Raw genomic sequence first — 18,477 nt, forward strand, 5'->3', positions numbered from 1 at the left:
ATTGCTGCGTTCTGCTCCACCCATTAGCCAGGGAGCCCCGCAAAGAGACACTGCAGGGAGACTCCCCAGAGCCTCATTGGGGGTTTGTATCCCCAGGGCTGCCACCCCTGCCCAGGGACTCTGGCTACTGGGTCACTGTGGAGGCCCAGCAGAGGCCCAGCAAGGCCGCTGAGATGCTGCCCGTCCACCTGGGAATTAGTAAGAGGTGACCCCAAATTTTTCATGTCTTCTGGGACAAAGGCGACCCCGCAGTTGTCGGTCAGTTGGTCTCGTTCCCTTCGTAGCTGGCCAGCGAGCTCAGCTCAATTTCCATCTTGGGTTTGTTTCCCATTGATGCAAGCCTAAAATGTGGATAAAAAGGTCCTTGCAGCTGGGATTAAGTGGCTGCAGATTTACTCAGCCTTTTTGGCTTTAGTGGGTTGTGCCTTGGCACTCTGAGTACAGTTCCAGACTGAGCCTATCACCGCCGAAGGTTGGGCAACGCTCTTTGGGCAGGATGGATCCAGTGTTCAAGCGGGATCACCTAGATCCCATTCAAGCCTCCATCGTCCCTCCCCCGACAGAGCTCTCTTAAAGGCTCTGCTTCCAAGGTGGACGCCGGGCAGGCGCTGCCTTTGCTGGCAGGGAAGATGCAGAAGCCAAGGGGAGGCCCTGCCCAGGCGTTGCCCTTCCTCTCTTGGGGTGGTGGGAAGAGCCTGCCCTGCCCCCCCGCCTCCTTCCCAAAGAGAAGCAATTTGTGGCTCTGAGGCTCCCCAGCTTCAGTCGAGCCTGATGACTCAACTGGAAAACTATGAAGAGCAGATCGTCTGATGGAGGCGGCGGGGGGGCAGATATGAAAAGGTTGGTTTCTGGCATGTGTGAATCGAGAGGAAAAAGGAATCCAGATGTGTACTTTCTCCCTCGGGTTTTCTGACAGTGTCAAGCCGGCCTTGAATCTCTTGGGGTGGGGTGGGGGGGGATGATCCATTGCACCACTCTCTCCCATGGCATTTGGAAGGCCTTGCTCTGAGGAGCTGGGAGCATGGCACATCTTGGCCCCCAGCAAAATAAGAACGTCAACTCAACCCCAAATGTAATAATAACATCAAGCATTAAAATACCAGGCGCCCATCTTGTGCTTCCACTGACTATGCAGAGGCGCAAGGGGAAGGTGGGACAGGCACCAGCCACGCCTCCACTTGGGATCCCACTGTGGGCAAGGATGTGGCTTCAGGCTTTCTGTGGGTCCCCCCAGGTAAAGGATCCTCAGAGTTGTTGTTATTCCAATGTGGCGTTCTTGCCTTTTTGATATAAACTCAGCAAACCTACCTAATATTCCTTCCTCCTCCTCTTTTCCCAACAATGACAACCCTTTTGGGGGGGGGGCTAAGAGAGAGTGGCTGCCTTAAAGCTCCTCAGTTGGCTTTCATGGCTTAAGGCAGCACTAGAACTCACCAGCTCCTGGTTGTTGCCCAGCACTTCCAGCACTACACCAAACTGGCTCTCAGTTTAAGGTAACCCTTTTGCATTTCAACCTGGACAGAAGTTCCTGCACTTGCTTCCTGCAAGATGTAGAGCAAAGCAGAGTAGAATATAGAGTAGAGTAGAATATAGAGTAGAATGTAGAGTAGAGTAGTAGAGTAAAATATAGACTAGAATAGAGTAGAGGAGTAGAGTAGAGTAGAGTAGAGTAGAGTAGAGTAGAGTAGAGTAGAGTAGAGTAGAGTAGAGTAGAGTACAATAGAATAGAATATAGAGTTGAGTCGACTCGAGTTGAGTCGAGTTGAACCAAACAGAACAGAACAGAACAGAACAGAACTGGAAGGGAAGGGAATTAAGGCACACTTCTCCAAATCTCCCAGCATCCATGAAGAATAGAAGGCTTGGGGCAGCCTGTGTGCCTGACTGTATAATGGTGGCCAGTCTCAAAGGAGCTAAGCCAGTCCTCTCCTGGCCTGGCTATCTGACTGGACCATTTGGGAATCAGTGAGAGGACCTCCAGGCCATCCATGAAAGCACCAGACTAGGACAATCAACAGAAGGTCCTAAGGTGTCAACCCTTCAAAGGAGACCAATCTTCAAGCATGTTTGTTTACATGTTGTAACTACCACTGCATGTTTCTTCCAGATCTTCAATTAACCAGTGGAATGACTTGCCTCCAGAAGTTGTGGCTATTCCATCATTGCAGTCTGTAGAGATTCTCAATCATGGTTTTCCCAAAGGTGCTTTTTTCAGGAGGCAACTGGAGGACCCAAAACTTGGCACATCAGCATTCCCCGCTCCCCCCGGCCCCTGATCAACAGCTGCCCAGTCTTGGAAGGGTCCCAGGACTCGCCCACCATAAGGCTCAGCCATTTCATTATTTTTCTGCCCGCTTCCCAGGGCTGGGTTTCGGATGCTGAACAAATCATTCCACTCCCCTCCACCTGTGTTAAACCATGCAAGAAAGATGCATGAAGAGCCAGAAAAGGTCTTCCAGTGTTCAGCTAAACTACACTAATAGTGATGGTGCTTAGGTCCCAGAAAAATTGCATCTGCTGAGAACTTAACCTTGTGCAACCCCTTCTTTGCTCATGTTTTGGCATCTTCTCTCGGTGGACAGACTTTTCCATTTTCCTTTAAAGCCGCGACAGAATAAGGGAATAAGATTTGTGTTTGCTGGGTCCTCCCCTCCCTGCTTCCTATTCACTCACATGAGCTGTGCTAAGCACTTTGTGGTTTGTCGAGAATTTCAGCATTTGTTTCTTGGATTTATCAAACATTTCATTCCATCTTTCAGTATTAAGATGCCCCAGAAAGCTCACCGAAAAAATTGCATATGAAACATGAATAGAAAAGAATTTAATGAAACCACCGATTAAAATAAGAAACCAAAAAAAAAAAGACTCAGGCAAAGTGCTGCTTTTATTAGGCGCTTTTCTTGGGCAAATGTTGACCTGGCCATTTGTGACACTCCACCAGGAACAAATCCCTGCAGCTTTAATGGAATTAAATGCTCTTCAAGTTAACAACAGCTTGTTTCTCCCAATTCTGTCCTGCTAGATGAATTGCACTCCTTCCCCAATACTCCCAGCAAAGAGTCCGTCAGAGGCCTTCCTTTTTTTCCCCTTTTATTTACATAGATACATGTCCTGGCCACGTCTACCCACGGGCCTGCCAAGTTTCTGGAGATAACGAGGAAATTATAGATAAGGCCAGAATTACTCACGAATATATTCTTCCCTCCATGAATAGTTGCGCCAAATTCATTGCTTTGTCCAAGACAAAAACCAGGAAGTCCGCCTCCTATTTATAGTCTCTGCAGATGTCACTGCATGACAATTATGACTTGGCTTTGTCCCAACTCTTCCGCTGCTGCGCGTCGATCAAGCCGTTCTTCGTCCCTCAAAACTGTTCTTGGGCGTTGCCAAATCAGAAGAAGGCCGGAGAATCAGGCCTTGCCGGCCTCCCTTTGAGTGGGTGCCAGGGAGGGAGAGGGCTCAAGAAGCAGGGCTTGCCAGGTCTTCAGATTCCTCCGATCCGTCCTCGGCGACAGTGACGGGTGCTGTTGGGCACGAAGGGACTCGTGTGGCCTCAGGAACCAGAAGGGACCGTGAAAACGGGTGGATCCGCATGGATCGTGGCAGGGTCAGTCGGTAGGCTACCGGGTTGATGACTGCCTCGACAGGGAACGGGTCGATGAATCGGTGGTCCAACTTCTTTACCGGCTGGTCGGACGGGAGGTGTTTGGTGGAGAGCCACACCCGGTCTCCAACTGCCAGCGGGGGCGTTGCCTGTCGGGAGCGGTCAGCGGACCGTTTGTAGTCCTCCTTTGCCCGATTCAGCTGCTGACGTACCAACTGTTGGACCGCATGCAATTCCGTCAGGAAGGTCTGCGTTCGGGAACAGGAGAGTCCGGTGGTGCCAGAGGAAGAGCGCGGATGGTACCACATTGGCAAAGAACGGGTCATCTGAGTAGAGGTGTGCTGAGAGTTGTTAAAAGCAAACTCCGCCAGAGACAGGTAGTCGGCCCAGTTGTCCTGTTGCTGGTTGATGAAGCAACGGAGATACTGTTCCAGTATACCGATGACCTTCTCTGTACCCCCGTCGGTCTCCGGATGGTGCGATGACGACAGACATACCTGCACCTCCAACGCGGCCATCAGGCTCTTCCAGAAGCGGGCTGTGAACTGAACTCCGCGGTCTGAAACCACCCTGTCCGGTAGACCATGGAGGCGGAAGATGTGCTGCAGAAAGAGACGGGCCGCTTGTGGGCAGTCCGCGGCATGGGATGAAGTGTGCCATCTTGGTGAGCATGTCCACCACCACCAGCACCGTGGTGAACCCAGAGGACGGCGGCAGGTCTGTCAGGAAATCCATAGAGATCGCCCCCCAGGGTCTGTCGGGTGTCGGCAAGGGCTGGAGGAGCCCGGGAGGGGCCCCCGTGGCGGTCTTGGCTTGCCGGCACGGGACGCAGGGTGTCACGTAGGCATGTATATCATGCCGCACTCGGGGCCACCAAAAGGTCCGTGTCACCAGGTGGAGGGTCTTGAAGAACCCAAAATGTCCTGCTGCAGGGTTGTCGTGGCACTGGGTCATGACGAGGGCTCGGAGTGGTCCTGTGGGCACATATAATCGCCCCCGAAACTTGAGTAAGTCCTCCTCCAAGGTCCAAGGAGACGTGGGGCCCACCTCCGCTCTCCTTTGCTGCGACCAGGCGTCCTGGCGCTGCGCCTCGCACCTGGGCCCGCAAGTCCACTGGCTCCCGTGCTGCGCCAAGGCTTCTGCCGCAGCACTGTCCGTGGAGGAAGGGGGTCCTTGGCGCAGAGGTACTCTGGCTTGCGGGACAGGGCATCCGCCCTCCGGTTGTGACCGCTGGGAATGTAGGTCACGCGGAAGTTGAACCGGGCAAAAAACAATGACCACCGGATCTGCCGCTGGTTTAACTTCCGAGCTGTGGTGAGGTGCTCGAGATTCCGATGGTCCGTCGACCTCCACCTGATGTCGGGCCCCTCCAGATGGTGTCGCCAAGCCTCGAATGCAGCCTTGATAGCCAGCAACTCTTTTTCCCAGATAGTGTAGTTGCGCCGGAAGGGTTGAGTTTCCGGGAGTAGTAAGCGCGGGAAAAAGTGTGCCACCATTCGTCGGAGCCTGTAGCCGCACCGCCCCCAGAGCCACATTGGACGCGTCCGTTTCCACCACAAAAGGCCGGAGCGGGTCGGGATGCCTCAGGACGGGTTCCGTGTGAAGGCTTTCTTGAGGGCTTTTAATGCTTCTTGCTGCGGGGGCCCCCACCGGAATGCAACCTTCTTCCTGAGGAGCTGGGTAAGTGGAGCTGTCAGTGTGGCGAAGCCCGGGATGAAGGTCCGGTAGTAGTTGGCGAAGCCCAGTAGGCGCTGAACATCCTTCACCCGACGAGGCTTCCCAGCTACACAAAGCTTCTACTTTACATGGGTCCATGGCTATGCCCTCGGGCGAGATGATATGCCGAGAATTCTATGGAAGTCCGGAAGAAGCGCATTTCTCCAGCTTCGCATTGAGTTGTTGCTCCATAGCGTTGCAGAACCAGACTGCGTGTCGAAGGTGGCTTTCCTGGACCGGGAGTAAATCAGGATGTCGTCAGGTAGATAACCACGAACCGATCCAACATGTCTCGAACACGTCGTTCATGAAGTGCTGAAAAACGGCGGGAGCATTGGTCAACCCAAATGGCATGACAGTGTATTCGTAGTGTCCGTATCGGGTGCGAATGCCGTCTTCCATTTCTCCTTCTCGTATCCGCACCAGGTTGTAGGCCCCGGAGATCGAGCTTGGTGAAGATCGTGGCCTCCGCAACCTTTCCAGTAGCTCCGGGATGGCGGCAGGGGTAGCGATTCCGCACCGTAATGGCGTTTGCCGGCGGTAATCACAGCATAGGCGCAAGTCCCTGTCTTCTTCTTCACAAAGAGGACCGGGGCCGAGAGGGACTTTGAAGGCGGATGAACCCTCGGGCCAGGTTTTTGTCCAGGAAGTCCCTGAGGCGGCCAACTCGGGCTCCGACATGGAATACAGGCGTCCCACAGGCAGTGGTGCGTTGGGCAGAAGGTCCACGGGCAATCGTGGGGCCGATGCGGGGTAGTCGGTCCGCCTCCTTCTCGCTGAACACGTCGGCGAAGTCCGTCAGCTCAGGAGGCAAGGTGATGGCAGCGGTGGGGCGTTCTGGCGGCACAGGTGTGGCGGATGTGATCGCGCACTGCAGACTCGGGAAAGAGATGGCGTTCGCGACCAGGCCACCTGAGGATCGTGGGTCGAAGCCAGGCCAACCAAGGACCAAGGAAAATGAAGGTCCGCCGTGACATAAAACTGGATCGCCTCCTCATGGTCCCCAATAGCCAGGCGCAAAGGCTGGGTGGCGAATTTAATGGGGCGGACACCAGTTCTCGTCCATCAATTGTCTCTACCGCATCGGAGGGTCCACGGAACCACGGGACCGCAAACTGGGTCACAAAGGCCTGGTCCATAAAGTTTGTTGTGGCCCTGAGTCCACCAGCGCATGCGCCTGGAGCCCGTCCGACTGGTTCCCCAACCATATCCGTGTGTCCAGAATCAGATGCCGAGGGGCCCAGAGTCTACTTCCATAGCGTCCAGTGGGGCTTAATGCGTGCCCGACCTAGGGTTTCCCGAGGTCGGGCCTGCTCCGCTTCGATTGGTCACGCTGTGATTCGGGGACGGCGTCGTGCCCCGCTTTCTGGGGCAAGCGGCGGCAGTGGCGGGCTCCCACAGTACAGGCACAATCCCCTTGGCGCCTCGGTTCCGCTCCTGGGCTGTTAGGCGAGGTCTGGCCGCTCCCAACTCCATGGGCTCTTCCGCAGTGGTTACAAAACGTGGGCGACCCTGGGTGCTGGTGGTGCAGGAAGTGGGGTGCAGATGTCGGCGGAGGGTCCCGGGGGTGACGGGAGTCGCCCGTTGCAGGCGGGCATCGAGGCGGAGACAAAGGGCACCAAGTTGTCGAGGTCCTGGCGCCTCCACCGGGCCAGCTCGTCTTGCAATTCCTCTGAGAGTCCCTCCTGGGCACGTCCTGGCGCTGCATCATTCCAGTCAGAGTCCTGGCACAAAAGACGAAATTCGGCGATGTACTCCTGCAGGCGTTTCCCTTGTGGAGTTCCTTAAGGCGCCTGGTTGCCGTCAGCATTCGACGGGGTCCTCATACATGGTGCGTAGGTGCTGCCAAAACGCTGTTGGTCCGCCAGCAGGGGCTGTCCTGGAGCAAGAGGGCGTGGCCCATCGAGCAGCCGAGCCGGAAGAAGGTTAATCACGAAGGCCACCTTAGCCCGGTCGTCTGGGAAATCCTCTGGCCTCATAGCCATGTAGAGCTGGCACTGTCCCAAGAAGGTGGGAACATCTCAGGCTGCCCAGAAAACTTATCCGCACGGTTATCGGGCACTTGCGGCGAGGAGGAGGTGGGAGGATGGGGGGCTGCAGGCACATTCCTGGCAGCAAGTTGGCCTGCCAAGTGAGCCACTTGCTGCTGGAGCTGTTGATTAGCCGCTTGTAGCTGCTCTAACTGCTGCTGTACCTGCTGCTGATCCATCTTTGGTGGAAGATGTTTTAGTCAGGTCTTGGACAAAATGTTCTGTTTCCCTTCCCCCAATACTCCCAGCAAAGAGTCCGTCAGAGGCCTTCCTTTTTTCCTTTTATTTACATAGATACATGTCCTGGCCACGTCTACCCACGGGCCTGCCAAGTTTCTGGAGATAACGAGGAAATTATAGATAAGGCCAGAATTACTCACGAATATATTCTTCCCTCCATGAAATAGTTAGCTCGCGCCAAATTCATTGCTTTGTCCAAGACAAAAAACCAGGAAGTCCCGCCTCCTATTTATAGTCTCTGCAGATGTCACTGCATGACAATTATGACTTGGCTTTGTCCCAACTCTTCCGCTGCTGCGCACGTCGATCAAGCCTTCGTAATCTTGCGTCCCTCCAAAACTGTTCTTGGGGCGTTGCCAAATCAGAAGAAGGCCCGGGAGAATCAGGCCGTGCCGGCCCCTCCCTTTGAGTGGGTGCCAGGGAGGGAGAGGGCTCAAGAGAAACAGGGCTTGCCAGGTCTTCTCCCTCATTTTCTGAATCATCCGAGTCCAGGAGTCTGGGTCCAGGAACCTGGGTCACAACAGCACCCCCTTCGCAAGAGCCTTGTGCAGTTTACCAACCCCAGAAGGAATCGCCCTGCTCAGTTCAGCCTGCAGTCGGGCTGGCTACTGCTCAGAGACCAGCAGATGACACCCCCTCCTCTTTGGGGAAGCTGCCCAGCATGTCTCTAGATGGCTCTAGCCCACCTCCCACCTGGGGGACGGATTCCTCCCTCAGAGTTTCTTTGTGCCTCCCATTTGTTTCTTTGCGCCAAGTATGGCGCCAGTTTTCAGAATTTAGGAAGCTGAAGCCACAGAGTGGAGGGGTTCAAGCTATTTTCCAAGGCACCAGAAGGCAGGAATAATGGACAGAAACTGACCAAAGAGAGATTCAACGTAGAAATAAGGAGGAATTTCCTGACAGTGAGAGCAATCAACCGATGGAACAGAAGTTACCTTCAGAAGTTATGGGAGCTTCATCACTGGAAGCTTTCAAGAAGAGACTGGACTGTCAGAAATGGCATAAGGTTTCCTGCTTGGACTAGATGACCTATAAAGTCCCTTCCAACTCTGTTAATCTGTTAATCTGTAATCTGAGGTATCTCAAATTTAAGGAGCCCTGAATGGGGGAGTCCCAGTTCCTCCCTTCTTCTTGGTGCAGCATTCAAATGTCCAGCTTATGTCAAGTGCTGGTGAAGGAGAACAAGGTTGGCTCCTCAGTTGCGCCCTTCCTTAGGCAGCTTCTCCAGAGCACCGGCACAAGCATGCTTGGGAATAGGGAGCCCAGAGTCCTCCTTCACAAGTGGAGGAAGGGCTCCATCTGCTGCCCTTCCAAGACTGCAACGTTTGCCTCCTTGCCAGAGTTTAGCTCCCAAAACAATCTTTTAGGGAAGCAGACTCCCAGCGCCAGTTGACTGAAGTGAAAAGAACTTGTACTAGAGATGTTGGTTGCAGGTAGGTGAGGCGGAATCCGAAGTTCCCGTTCACTGATACAAAAAGCCAAACGCATCGTTCCCCATCCCACCCCCCAATGTCCAGTCCATTGCCACCCAATCCCAGATCACTGTGAAGTTGTGGGTTGTTTAGGCTGCTGGAATTCAGACTCAGGGCAAGCGGCCTTGGAGATACGCAGGTGTGGATTGCCCCAAATGCCTCCCCCCTCCCCTTTGATGCCAGGCCGACAGAGGCGAACACACAACAGGGGGCTTGCCAGGGGTCGAACCGGTAGCAAAAGTAGCAGCGGCCTTGGCTCCTTTCCAGCCGCCTGTCTGGTGCCTTCATAGACTCCAAGGGCTTGAAGGAACCCCGGGGGGGGGGTCTCCTCCTTGCTCAGGCAGAAGCCTTGTAGCAAACGGCGATGGAGCCCCCGCACATGCAGGGCAGTCATCTTCAGGCTGGGCGGAAGAACTTTCCTGGAATATTGCAACCAGTTTTGGTCACCATACTACAAAACAGATTTTGAGACTTTGGAAAAAGTTCAGAGAAGAGCAGCTAAGATGATCAAAGGCCTGGAGACTAAACCATATGAAGAACAGCAGCAGGTTTGGGGTCTGGCTAGTCTAAAGAAAAGAAGAATTAGGGGTGGCAGGATAACAGTATTCCAGTATTTGAGGGGCTGCCGTAAAGAAGAGAGGGGTCAACTGATTCTCCAAAGCACCAGAAGGCAGGACAAGAAACAATGGCTGGAAACTAATCAAAGAGAGAAGCAACCTGGGATTAAGGAGAAACTTCCTAACAGTGAGGACAATGAACCAGTGGAACAGCTTGCCACCAGAAGTTGTGGATGCTCCATCTCGGGGGTCTATAGGGATTCTGTCACCCAGGTCGTGGTTGTCCCAAAGGGGCTTTTCCAGGAGGCAGCACCTGCTTTGGGACATCCATCACTGGAGGCTCTTAAGAAGAATCTGGCCAGCCACCGATTTGAAGTGCTTGAGCAGGGGGCTGGACTAGAAGACCTCCAAGGTCCCTTCCAGCTCATTCGTTCTATTCTAACTTTCAGGGGCGCTGCTTTCGCAGAAGGGTCCTCGCGGGGGGGGAGGGGGCGTCTGAGCGTCAACCGCCAAAAGCCCGCGGGGGGGGGGGGCTGCACGTGACCCGCAAGGCATCGCGGGAAGAGGAGGGGGGCGAAGTGGCCGCCTTCCTCCGCTCCGGGGGCGGGACCTCTGGCCCCGCCTCTCCCCTTCCCTCCTCCTGGGTTCGAGTGCGGCGCAGGAGCGCCAGTGAGCCGCCGGGGGGCAGCAGAGAGCCATTCTGGAAGCCGCTCCCTAGCTCGGACCGACGCGCTTGCCTCGCAGGGTCCCCGGGGGAGGGTTTTTTCTTCCCGCCCCACCTCCCCCCCGAGGCCGGCGTCCCTTCCCCGGCACGGATGGCTCCGCGCTTGCGACGCGGTCCGTCGCTTGCCCGCTTCTCTTGGGCTGCTGCTCGGGCTTCGACCGGGCGTGAAGTGGTTAACAGAGTTGAAGGGACCTTGTAGGTCATCTAGTCCAACCCCCCGCCAAAGCAGGAGACCCTCCACCATTTCTGACAGATGGCGGCCCAGTCTCTTCTTGAAAGCTTCCAGGGATGAAGCTCCCACAACTTCTGAAGGGCAGCTGTTGCTTCAGCTCAGGCTTCAACCAGTCCTCTTCTTCCCTCGACGACCCCCCCCCTCCCTAAGGACCCTCATCCGGTTGTGGGGACAGCGAGCCTTCGGAGCCCCGGCCTGCGGGGCTGGAGCGCACCCGGACACCCCGACGATCGGGTCCAGCTGCTCCAGCCACTGGCAGCCCCTCCTCGGGCACTGCCCACGGCCCCTCTTCGGGCTAGCAAAGGGGCAGCCGCGGTTCTGGGGCTCTTGGTGGGGACGGAGGGAGGGGGCCACGGTGCACCCTTGGGATGCCCTCCTCACCGCTTTGGAAGAGGCGAGCCTGCCGGTCTGTAATTTAATAGGGAGGCTGGTGGTGGGTCATTTCAGTGGGAGGGGTTGCAGAGCAAAATCTAAATGGACGTTATTGCTACTTGCAGTGTATTTCCAGGCTTTGGCTGGAAGAGATTGATTTCTGAATTGTCTTGCTGGGAACTGATGAGTGTCTAAATGTTGTCAAATGCATGAATGAAGTGACAGCGTGTGGCTGGCTGGGGGATTCTGGGAGTTAAAGTCCATCTGGGAAATCCTGTCTTAGAAGACCTGCTGGCCAGCTTTGCGCCCCATCTCCGAGCTCCGTCAGAGTCTGTCAGTCTCCAGTCTGTGCCGGAAGGCAGCCCCCTTGCTTTGGAACACCCTCCCTGCCCCCAAGAGCCTCGGTCCTGGCTCTTCCCATCTGCCTTCTGCCAGAAGGAAAAACGTCTTTTTTAAAGAGGTGTTCCGGAAGGTGCCCAAATGCTTCGCTGCTGCAGCTTTTAGCTGGTAAAGTTCTTCTCTTACGTTTTTATGTGCCACTTTGTGTAGTTCTAATAGGGAAATCCTGACTATTGATATTGCATTTATAGATTAACCGAGTAGCTGCAATCTAATTGCTCCGAACTGGCAGTAAGGATTCGTAGTTAGTTTCCTTTGTTTCTGCGTGGTTTTCTTTTCCCTAAAATGGACAGTGATCTTTATCTTGGCTGATTCTTAGCGACCAACTAGATGACCCCTAGACTGCTTGCAAGGAAAAGAAGGCACAGGGATCTCAGATGGAAGAAAGCCGTCTAGAGGACATTTTGTATGGTTGGGGTTTTTCACGAAATGGAGTATGTGGTGCAGATGTCAAAAAGGGGGAAATATGAGGTCTTGATCCAGTGGATCCTCTGTGCAAAACTTCTTTGGTAAATGCCACTTTTAATTCCTTAGCATTGCCATTTAATCTTTAGGTTACAGTCCTAGACAAAGTTACCTGGTAATTAAACCCCACTTCATTCACTTCTGGGTTCCTGTGCATATATTGCAAAGGCTTTATAAATTTTACTTATCATTTTAGTGTGTGTGTCACCTTGTGAAATAGTATTTAAAAAGATACATTATTATGCCAGCCTTTTTGATTTGGGGCTTGCCTTGGTGTATGTGTACTGGTTGAAGAAGAGGCTTTTAAAAAGAGACTGGACAGCCATTTGTCTGAAATGGTACAGGGTCTCCTGCTTGAGCAGGGGGTTGGACTAGAAGACCTCCAAGCTCCCTTCCAACTCTTCTTCTGAGTAGACTTGTCTTCAGAGAAAGGGAGAGGGTCAGCCAGAGGGTGTCCGGCTGTGGGGCTTGCCTGAATCTGGAGGTTGCAGGAGGCCCGTGGGAGGCCAAGAACAACAGAGCTCCTTCATTGGCATATTTAACATCAATCAGACTGAAGGGGCATTTGGGGGGGGCTCAGTTTATGGCCCCAATCTCAGAGCCCCCCCACCAAGGAGGGGGAATCTGGGAAGGCAGAGAACTGGGTGTTGCATTATTTCTCCTCACCAACCCTTGACCAATGGATTGTGTACCTAGAACATGGAATCCTAGGGCTGGAAGGAATCTTCGGAGGTCTTTAATCTAACCAACCCCCTACTCAAGGCAGGAGCCTTACACCATCCCCGTCAAATGGTTGCCCAGTCTATTTTTAAAAACCTCCAGTAATGGAGCAGCCACAACTTCCGAAGGCAAGCCATTCCACTGATGGTTTGCACTGTTAGGAAGTTTCTCCTCAATTCTAGGTTGCTTCCCTCTTTGATTAGTTTCCATCCATTGCTTCTTGTCCTGCCCTCAGGTGCTTTGGAGAATAATTTGACCCCCTCTTCTTTGTGGCAGCCCCTCAAATGCCAGAAGACTGCTATCATCTCACCCTTAATCCTCCTTTTCTTTAGACTGGCCAAACCCAAATCCTGCAACTGTTCTTCATATGTTTTAGCCTCCAAGCCTTTGATCCTCTTAGTTGCTCTTCTCTGCACTCTTTCCAGAGTCTCAACATCTTTTTCGTAATGTGATGATCAAAACTGCATGCAGAATTCCAGATGTGGCCTTACCAAGGCATTATAAAGTGGTACTAAAACGTGATTTTGATTCCATGCCTCTGTTTATACAACCAAGGATTGGTGTTTTTGGCTGCTGCTGCACACGGCTGGCTCATGTTTAAGGGATCGTCCACTAGGACTCCAAAGGCAGACCTCATTCCCCGTCCCCCATCCTTCTCTTCATTAGGCTAGACATGCCTAGTTCCCTCAACCATTCACCATTCTTTCATGCTTCTTGATGGCATCTAGGCTGAGAGAGCAAACACCACATCCCTCCCCTGAAGGTCTCCATTTGGGGCCCCTCCTGCCCAGTGGATTGGGAAGGACCTGGGCATCTTGGGGAAGGCTAGGAAGCATTCCAGGCTCACTACTGGGTGGGCCCTTTGGTTGGCACCCAGCAGGTCTCAGGCATTTTTGTTGGGAAGGAGACCCAGCCTGGCACCACTGCAGGTGTGTGGTTTTGCTGCTGCTGGACCTCAAGGTTGCTGCTCCTCACAGAAGAATAGCTGAGCAGGGATTATTCTTGCTGCCATCCAAGGCCCCTCCCGTGCACTCGAGTAAAATACCTAATATTTTAATATGAATTACTGGTACACAAATGAATGACTTTAAAAACAAGCCCGAACTTCAATACCTGCTTACAGAAAATGCTGTTGATTTGTTAAGTTTGTATAGTGCCAAAATCACAAAACAGACTCCCATCTAGTTGTATAGTTACTAAATATTATAATGGGGGATGGGGGAAATGTAGAAGAATAAAAGGAAATATTTAATGGTGGAAGCAACTCAACACAGAAGCTGCAAGGAGAATTAAACCATGGAACACTGCCAGAAAAGGAGGAGATGCTTCGGGCTCTTTGTTGCTGGGGGCATCGGCTGCTATCCTGAACCTGTGGAATGAGCCATTTGCCCAACGGAGCATCGTGAAGAAGAGGCTCTGAGGTTCCCGAAAGAAAAACCCCCGGGGAGGCCATTCTGCCGATCCCCCCGCCCTGCACCGATGGAAAGGAGGGTCAGGAGCCGCCGCCTCTCACGCCCAGCAACAAGAAGCAAAAGGAGAGCCGAGATTTGAATCTTCACCATCCTTCAAGCAGATTAACAGTTGGAAGGGATCTTGAGGGTCATCTAGTCCAACCCCCCCTCGCACCATTTTCAGATCAGCCTTCCTTTTTTCCCCCGTTACAAAAACATTCTTGGACTTCACTCTAATTAGCAAAAAGTAAGTGAAACGGGGCTCCCCAGGGGCAAATTTAAGAGCTTGCGGAACGTACAAAACAAGAGAACTTAGAAGCGCCGCTGCATTTTAAAACGCTCATATATTTTCTTTTACCGTTTTTTAAAAAAAACATCCCTAATACATTTCGTCAAAATACTGGCATTTCCAGCGGATTTTATTTATTTATTAGCTTTATGTTTTTTTTTTAGTGAACAATAATATAGGGTCGTGATTTCACAGTAGAGTTAATGCTGCAAGAAGAGAATCTCGGAGAGGCGCAACCAGAGTCGGCTGTATTTCGTGCGTCTCCGGATGGGGAGGGGACCGAAATCCACTCATTGGGAAGTGATTTTTGAAATTCGGGATAAAGACATTTGAACACCAAATCAAGTTTGTCCTTTGCTTCATAGAGGCGTCTTAAGGCTGAGCATATTGAGAGATTGAGAACAAATTCTATAAAAGCAGTCCCCCCTCCCCCCCCAAAAAAAAATTATCTAAGCATACGTAAGGGATAATATTATATTTGTACAAAAATAGATATTTAACTTTATTGACACTTAGATATTTTGCTCACCTTCTCTCATTTATTTTTTTCTTTTTATCACCTGCTTCAGCTACGAGCTCCGGAGAGCGAAGGCGGCCTCTCTTTTCCTAAAATTTCCGTCGGGAATCGCTCAAGCCCCCGGCTCGGCCACCCGCTTCTCCCTGCTCCGACATCTGAAAATAGATGCGTCGTTTTCCTCTGCTCGGGTTACAAAAGCTCCAGTTTTGTTTGCCAGTTCGTGGGGTGGGGGAGAAGGGGGGAGACGGAGCAACTCGCTTTCACGAAGCAAGTAAAACAGGAAGGGGGGGGAAAGTAGAGCAGAAAGTTAACCCTAAAGGCGGCGGGGGGGTAATAGTATGGGGATATTTATACAGTGTATATATCTACACTACATACATGTATACACGCACGCATCGCGCCATCTCAAGTTGTGGGAGCCCCCACAACACCCCCCTCCCCTCCCCGTAAAATCCCGGCGGGAAAGGCTGCAGTCCCCCCGGGACGCCCCCCCACTCTGGCTCCGCTGCTTGCCTGCCTCCCCCTTCTGGTTCCACGAGGGGGGGGCAGATGCCTCCCTTCCTAGTTTGGAAACCCCCCGTTTCCCCTTCAAGCAAAGGGGTCTCCCGAGTCCGACATCCTCACCCACCTGGACAGGTAACAAACGGGGGGGGGAGGGGAGAAAAAACGACAAGCAAGCGCCGACGGGGCGTCCAAGCCACTCGCTGAACTTCGCTGGGCTATCCCGGGAAAGTGGGGGTGGGTTGGGAGCTGTGCTTCCTTCTCTCTCGGCCGCTTCCTTCCCCCACCTCCGAAATTGGAAACGGAGCCCTCGACAGACACCTCCGGAGGGCGAGCGGAGTCCGGTCGGAGCAAAAGCCGCCGCTTCTCCAAGGCAGGGCCGGGCTCCACTCCGTAGAAGAGCCCACTCCCTTTTCTCCGCGCCCGGCGCCCACCTGAACTCTGGGGAAACGGGCGTCCCCGCCGGCCGCTCCCTTCGCAAAGCGAGGCAGGGGCGCCTGGCTCTTTTTCCCCGCCTGCATCCAGCCCCCCTCCTCCCCCCTCTTTTGTTTCTGAATTCGAAATCTGCAAGAAACCCACCCCCGGCCCCTCCCCAGACCGAGCCCCCAGAGAAGCTCCCGGCTGAACTGGGCCTCCTTTGTATCTTGGAAAGGAGCACCAGGGCTAGACTGCCCCTGCACAGGGAAGCTCCATTCGAGCAGCACTTACATGAGCAGCCCTAGCCTGAAGAGGGCTGCTGGGCTGAATCTGACCCCCATCGCCAAGGTCCCCCAGCTGCATTTGGATTCTTGTCAGGTGTGGGCGTTGGGAGATGGAGGAACCGAGCGAAGGAATGACAGCACCCGAGGCCTTGAAGGGGGGAAAGTGCCTGAACCTGCCCGGATGAAGCAGCTTTAGTGCTTTTTTCTTTTCTGAAAAGGGAGACAAGCTTTTATTCCCAAAATATATTTTTCCCGGAGTGGGAAATGTGCCTCACTACACAGGTCCCTCTTCTAAGCAGAGCAGGGACTCATGCAGAGGGACTCAAGCAGCCGGTCCTTGCTTGGGCAGAAGATGGGGGGCTTCACACTCTCCTTGGCACCCAATCTGAGCCCCCTCCCCCACTCCTGCTTCACATCTCTGACAATGGGAAGTCAGCCAGGGCATGCCCTCTGCCCCCAAGAGAGCCTGTCTCCCTGCCCCCTGGCACTGGCGCTCACAAAGCAAGGGGCCAGGGGAGCCCAGGGCCACCAGCACCACCCAGATGGCAGAGCTTCTGCCAGCCCCAAATCCCTCTTTCGCCCCCCCTCCTTCCCTCCCAGTAAAACAGGGGACAGCTCTCGGAGGCATTCTGAGCTGCTCTGTGCAAGAATGGGGGTGGGGGTCTCTTGTCTCAGACCCTGCGTGGGGTGGCTCAGCCTGCCATCTGCCTGCAAAGACACTCTGCCACCCTTGTCTGCCCGCATATGAAAGCAGGAGCAGCCGAGGGGCAGCGAAGCCCTGCTCTCTGGCTTGAGGAGACAGCCTTGCTCTGGCTCATGCCCAGGAAGTGCCATCTCTGGAGGTCTACGGGTGCAGCTGGCCACCCTCCTGGCCTCCCCTTTTCCCAGCAGCAACACCGGTTTCCCACAATCCCTTCTTCTTAAGTGAAGGCAGCTTTACAGAGTCCTGAAATCCTTCCGGGGAGTTGGAGTAAATTCACCATTTTGCACCTGGTGGGGGGGAGCTCAAAGCCATGGGGGGAGTGGGGGCAAGTGCAAGCAGGCCGTGGTGGCTGTTGGAGCAATTCTCCCATCTGTGAAAGCCGTTTGTCCTCAGACGCAAGTTGTTTGCGGAAGCAGCCAAAGGGCCGAGCCAGCCACGCTAACGTTCCCGGTTCCCTTGCACGGGGAGTTGTGGGGGAGGTGGCAGCAGGATGGGTCTCAGAGCAGAGGTCCCGGTGGGTGGCAGCGGGCAGCCTCCTGGGCTGAGGAGAGCAGCTGGCCTGGCCCAGCGTCCTTTTAAGTCATCTGGTGTGGCGCTTCCAGCATCTCCATCAGGAAGGTGTCGATGGGCGTGTCCCCTATGAGTTTGAAGAAGAAGAGGTGCTCCAAGCACTTCAGGCCGATGGACCGGAGGGCAGGGAGGCGAAGCAGCAGCTTGGCGAACCTAGAATAAGAGGAAGGGGCGTCACAACAGTCTTCAGAAAGAGACTTTTCATCTGCCTCCCACAAAGTCGGCCTCCCTTCATGCACACCTCCCGGAAGAAGGCCAGGCGCCCTCCCGCCCCCTTCTCCTCTGGGGGTTAATGGTTCTTTTCTTCATTTTATTTCTGGCTTTTTAACGTGAAAATCAGCTGCCCTTTGGCTACTGTTTTTCAATTGGGTTGCCCACCTGGCCAGAGTGGGGCAAAAAGGGAGAGCTGGTTGGAGCCCAGTCCTGGTTTTAGCTTGTGGGATGATCCAGGATACCCGGTAAGGCACGATGTAGCTGGTTGGTTGGTTTGGGCTTTTGTGTGTCCACAGACCTTCTGCTTGTGAACTTGATGCCTGGCTTAGCATGTGGCACAAGTCCAGAAGATGTGCTTGGCTTCACGTCTATGGGCTGAGTTCAGGATTAGCAGGAGGCCCTTGAATGGCCATGCATGGCTGGCTGTGCAATCAACTGTCTCCAGGGCACATGAGAGATAGTGGGCCCTTCCCCGAAAACTCTGGCCAAACGTTTGGCCTCCAGGTTCTGGATCTCACTGCTGCTTCCTTTGATTCAGGAAATGCCACAACAGACACGCAAGCGCACACACACACACACACACACACACACAGACTGACTCTGGGCTCCAACAGGCTGCATCCGCTTTCAAGCAGCCCCTCTGATGTTCTCTGTGGGTTCTGCCCCATTTCTCTTCCCTTCAGGACCTCCATGAGGGGTCTGGGGGCCTTCCCAGAGTGCCTCAAAGGGCTGCTGGACAATTGGGTGGGGGTGGTAGAATGGGGAGGGAGGACTGCATCCTGAACTAGCATTTCCTTCAGATGCTGAGCTGGCAAGTACGGTGGGTGGGTGGGTGGGAGCACGGCCAGGAAAATCCCAACCAAACCCTGCCAGCCTCTCCCTCCTCCCCCTTTGAGCCCAAACGCTTCACATTTAAACTAAAACAGATGACAGACTTGCAGAAACATTTTAAGTATGAAATAACCAGCTTTTAAGAATAATTTGGCCGAAGGGTAACAGGA

At 53.8% G+C, this 18,477-nt stretch overlaps 1 protein-coding gene across 5 annotated transcripts in view; it reads right to left on the minus strand.

Moving 5' to 3' along the window:
* Positions 1-14,307: 14,307 nt before the first annotated feature.
* The window catches only part of RXRA (retinoid X receptor alpha), a 94,818-nt gene continuing 90,648 nt past the window's right edge, over positions 14,308-18,477 (minus strand). For 3 of the 5 annotated variants that reach the window (XM_058159151.1, XM_058159150.1, XM_058159152.1), the window contains one exon: positions 14,308-17,416. In XM_058159151.1, coding sequence (XP_058015134.1) covers positions 17,269-17,416 — 148 coding nt within the window. In that variant the 3' untranslated portion in view covers positions 14,308-17,268. The remainder of the gene's footprint in view (positions 17,417-18,477) is intronic. The other 2 variants (XR_009152288.1, XR_009152287.1) reach the window with 2 other exon arrangements.

The sequence above is a fragment of the Ahaetulla prasina genome, chromosome 16 (assembly GCF_028640845.1).
Source record: "Ahaetulla prasina isolate Xishuangbanna chromosome 16, ASM2864084v1, whole genome shotgun sequence".
Taxonomy (NCBI): domain Eukaryota; kingdom Metazoa; phylum Chordata; class Lepidosauria; order Squamata; family Colubridae; genus Ahaetulla; species Ahaetulla prasina.